This window comes from Lipotes vexillifer, unplaced genomic scaffold (assembly GCF_000442215.2).
Source record: "Lipotes vexillifer unplaced genomic scaffold, Lipotes_vexillifer_v1.1 scaffold57, whole genome shotgun sequence".
NCBI classification, from domain to species: Eukaryota; Metazoa; Chordata; class Mammalia; order Artiodactyla; family Lipotidae; genus Lipotes; species Lipotes vexillifer.
In genome coordinates, this window is record NW_006788075.1 from 2064342 (window position 1) to 2068201 (window position 3860).

Here is a 3860-nt window from a genome sequence, read left to right on the forward strand (position 1 = left end):
CCCGTCCCCTCCTCCTCCTCCTCCTCCTCCTCCTCCTCCCCCCGCGCCTGCTCCAGCTCCCCGGGGCCCCCAGCCCGGCCGGGCGCTGACCGCAGGGGCTGGGGTCCCAGCCGCCGCCTTGTCTCTCACAGGCTCCGGTTGGGGTTGCGGAGCCCCTGGTGCAGCCATGGACCGACCCCTGGTGGCGTCGGCGGAGGCGGAGGAGGAACTGGAGTGGCAAGTGGCGAGTCGCAGGAGGAAGGCCTGGGCCAAGTGCCGCGGCTCCTGGCAGGCGTCGGAGGCGGAGGACCTGTCCACAGAAGCGACGACGCAGGACGAGGACGAGGACGACGAGGAAGACCTCTCTGGAGCGAAGCTGCCGGCGGCCGCGGGGAGAGGTCCGTGCGCCCCGCGGGGCAGCGGCGGGCGGGGAGCTCGGGGAAGTTCGGGCGGGCGGGGATAAGTCTCGTGCGCTTTAGGCGACTGCTGTGAGTTCTGGAAGATCGTCCTGGGCTCGAGGGGAGAGGGGACACTTCCGACCTTTAAACGTGCGTGCTTGGTAAGGCGTCTCCAGCGTCGAGACACCCCGGTGCTATCATTTCCCTTCAGATGGTCTCTAAGCCGTGTTGCTTAGGGTGCATTTTGCCCCCAGTAGATTTTTCTACCTGGGGGTATCCAGGGTGACCCCACAGTCGGAGTCCTCCTGGGGTCGGTAACGAGCTGTCCCCTCGCTCTGCCCCGCAGGAAACGTGCCCAACGAGAAGATCGCGATATGGCTCAAGGACTGCCGGTGAGTCCTCGGTTGCGCCGCTCACGTCCCGGGGAAAGATCAGCGCTGATGGGACGACTGGGCGGAGTGACTCGGGCCGCCGTCCTTGCGGGTCCCTTGGACCTCGTAAGCCATAAACCGGAAAGTGAGCCGGCGGATAGCTTCCTCCTTTAAGCGATTAGAAATGGAAGTGCTGTGACCGCCGATTATTTGGTGACCATGTTGACTTTACAGTTATTAGGACTTCAGCTCCGGTGCGTGATGTTAGCATCAGAGATCAGAAACCTGAAACAGATAATCATGCCATGTTATTATGCTTGCCCTGTTTCTATTTGAAAGGGTTGTCACATTTCACACAGTATTTTATTTTGCTTTTGTTTTGACATGTGTATATCTGGCAGAAGAGTCATTTCCTTTTCAAATGTGTTTTAGATGAATGTAATTTACTTAACTACACTAACCGGGTTTTAACTTTATGTTGGTGCCTTAATTCTGTTTGCAGAGCTGTTAAAACTAGCTAACTACTTTGTTCTAGCTTACTTCTTGGACATGCATTTGTCAGATGGCCCTGGAATTCACAGAAGGGAAATAGAGCTTTGAAGACATTCAGGCTGCATAAATCTGTTTAATTACATGCTTTGGTAGCTGGTACAGAAATGTTTGGTAAAGTACAGAGGAGATTAATCGTATCTTACTACAGTAAAATGTACTTGTTTCATATTTTAATTATTTTTTCCAACTTATTTGCTACTTATAAAATCTCACATGAAGAATGTTGGCTTTTTAACTTTTGTTAAGTTGTTTGCTTCTGTACATATTTTTTGCCATCTCAATTTGGGCTTTTCTTAATCTTTTGTCCAAGTACCAGAGTTTGAGAAGTCTTTTCTGGTGGGGAGAGAGAAATGATTCTTATATATGCCAGTTTATTTTTCTTTCTTAAAGACATAAAATATTGGCCATTACTCTCTTGCTATCCTGTTTTGGTGAATTGCCTGGAGCCTTACTGAACACTCTTATAGAGCTCTTTAACCTTTATTGAGGATGTCATAGACCCTTCTGAGATATGATGAAATATATGGACCTTTTCTCTAAAGATGCACAAAAAAATGTTTAAGAGCAAGAGAAGAATCATGTTAATGTTTATTTTATGGTGTATGGGAGTTAAGATTATATGAGATATATCAAGTAGACAGTAAATAAGTGCATCTTTTAAGATAAATGCAGTGGGCAAATGTTAACATTCACCAGGACACAAGATCTCTGAAAATTCCAGGAGTTTTGTTGCTAATCTTGATTTATGTAGGCAGATTCTATATAGTCTGTTGCGGATTTCCTACATAGGTTTCTTTCTTGTTCCCTACAGCTTCACCTATTCTGTACGAACGGGACATTCATTTGTACTCTGGAGAGCTAGAACAAAGTCTTTTATTGTTAGCTTTATTATCACAGATTTGACTGCTAGGATATATGCAAGTTTTTTTTTTCCTATAACAATTTAGGGTCCTTCCCAGAGTCAGGCATCTGTCTACTTTGTATGTTATGTACAAATGATCTGAAGACAGCATCCGCCCCCAACCCCCCTGATAAGTTCTCAAATATTCTTTGTTTTCTTACTGCTTTCCATATCCTGAATAAAGATACCATGTTGTTTTTCCTTAAAGGGAGTCTTTATTTTGGTAATTTTTTTTTTTTTTTTTTTTTGTGCCTAAGCGGAAACAAATTGCTTGAATAAGTAGCATCTAAGAAGGGATAGAGTTTTTGATAAGATTTGTAAGAGGGCAATTATAAGAGTGAGAGACTTGTGTTTGAAGGAGAATGCCAGTTATATTCTGCTCATTTGCCATTTTCTGTTGGTGCCCAGGCCAGTTGAGACATTTACGGAAGGAGTAATGCAATGTTTTGTCCTACGAAAGTAACCACCAGGGAAGAGGAATGACTTTTTTGAGGGCATAAATTATAGTTTTATTAAAATATATGCAAAAACTTCGAGGTTTTATTATCTTTATGGTCATGGCTTATTCTTTTTCATTTCAAAAGCACTAATTTTTAAAGAACCACCATTGCTTGTATATTTGTTTGTAGAAACTTTTAACATTTAAGTGGCATTTCAGTAATATTTCTTTGAAACTGATATTTTTATGATTGATCCCATTTCTGATGTGAATTTATAACAGGTATAAATTGTTGCTGACGAAAGGCTTATAACACAAAGTAGAACTTTTATAATGAAACATCCTGTTTCTTTCTTAACTTAGTTTTGAGAAAGAAATGAAAAACATTTTGCATTAAAAAGATTTCTAAGTTATCTGTGTTTGTACAACAAGAATGTGAAAGAATTTTAGTAATGGCTAGTTCTTAGGGTTGATTCTCAAGCCAACTTTTTAGTAATTTTCTTTTCAGAGTTAAATGAAGAATACATGTATTTTTTTTAGTTTAAAAGCCTAAAATAAATTCCAAACTTCTCCATTGTATCAGAAAAGATAATAGTTGGGGTAAGGGAGGCATTGCGTGGTGCTCTAAAATGCTTGATGGGATTTGAGAAAACTGTTGAGCCTCATTTCTAACTATACTCTGACTTTTTAATTTTATTGAGATAAAGATTTGTTTTTTCTTAATTCTCTTTCCTGTTTCTAGGGAAGGGATTGAGGGGAGCAGACATTTTCTTAAGGCCTGTTGTCATTCTCTTTTCTTTTTCTGTTTTTGTAAAGAAAATGCCAATTCATATCATTTGTAATTGCCATTCTTGCTCTTAATTGCTGGCAGATCAGACGTGTGATTAAATCATTCCTGATGATCTGACTTGATGATAGGTATTTGCTTAGTATGATATTACTTATGTAATTCACTTGCATTCCATGTGCGTTTGGGAGGAAAGTTCAACTGTGATTAGAATCTTGCTTAGCTATAACCCTTTAAAGTGTAAGGCTGTGCAGTGACAGCTTTCGAGACAGCTTTTCAAGACTAAGGTTTATATGTTTGTGTGGTTTCAGTACCCCTTTGGGAGCCTCATTGGATGAGCAAAGCAGTAGTACACTCAAGGGTAAGAGAAAGTTGCCTTTCTAAATCTGTTCTTTATGAGGGTCCTACTTTATATGTCCTCTGAGTGAAAGAG

General features: G+C 41.9%; 1 protein-coding gene across 4 annotated transcripts in view; it reads left to right on the plus strand.

Annotated features, from left to right (window-relative positions):
- The first annotated feature begins 15 nt into the window (after nt 1-15).
- Nucleotides 16-3860, plus strand: part of ITPRID2 (ITPR interacting domain containing 2) — a 41306-nt gene continuing 37461 nt past the window's right edge. For 3 of the 4 annotated variants that reach the window (XM_007461228.1, XM_007461229.1, XM_007461230.1), the window contains exons 1-3: nt 22-377; nt 724-769; nt 3739-3788. In XM_007461228.1, the coding sequence (XP_007461290.1) occupies nt 167-377; nt 724-769; nt 3739-3788 (307 nt within the window). In that variant the 5' untranslated portion in view covers nt 22-166. Of the gene's footprint in view, nt 378-723; nt 770-3738; nt 3789-3860 lie in introns of all 4 variants that reach the window. The other variant, XM_007461231.1, reaches the window with a different exon arrangement.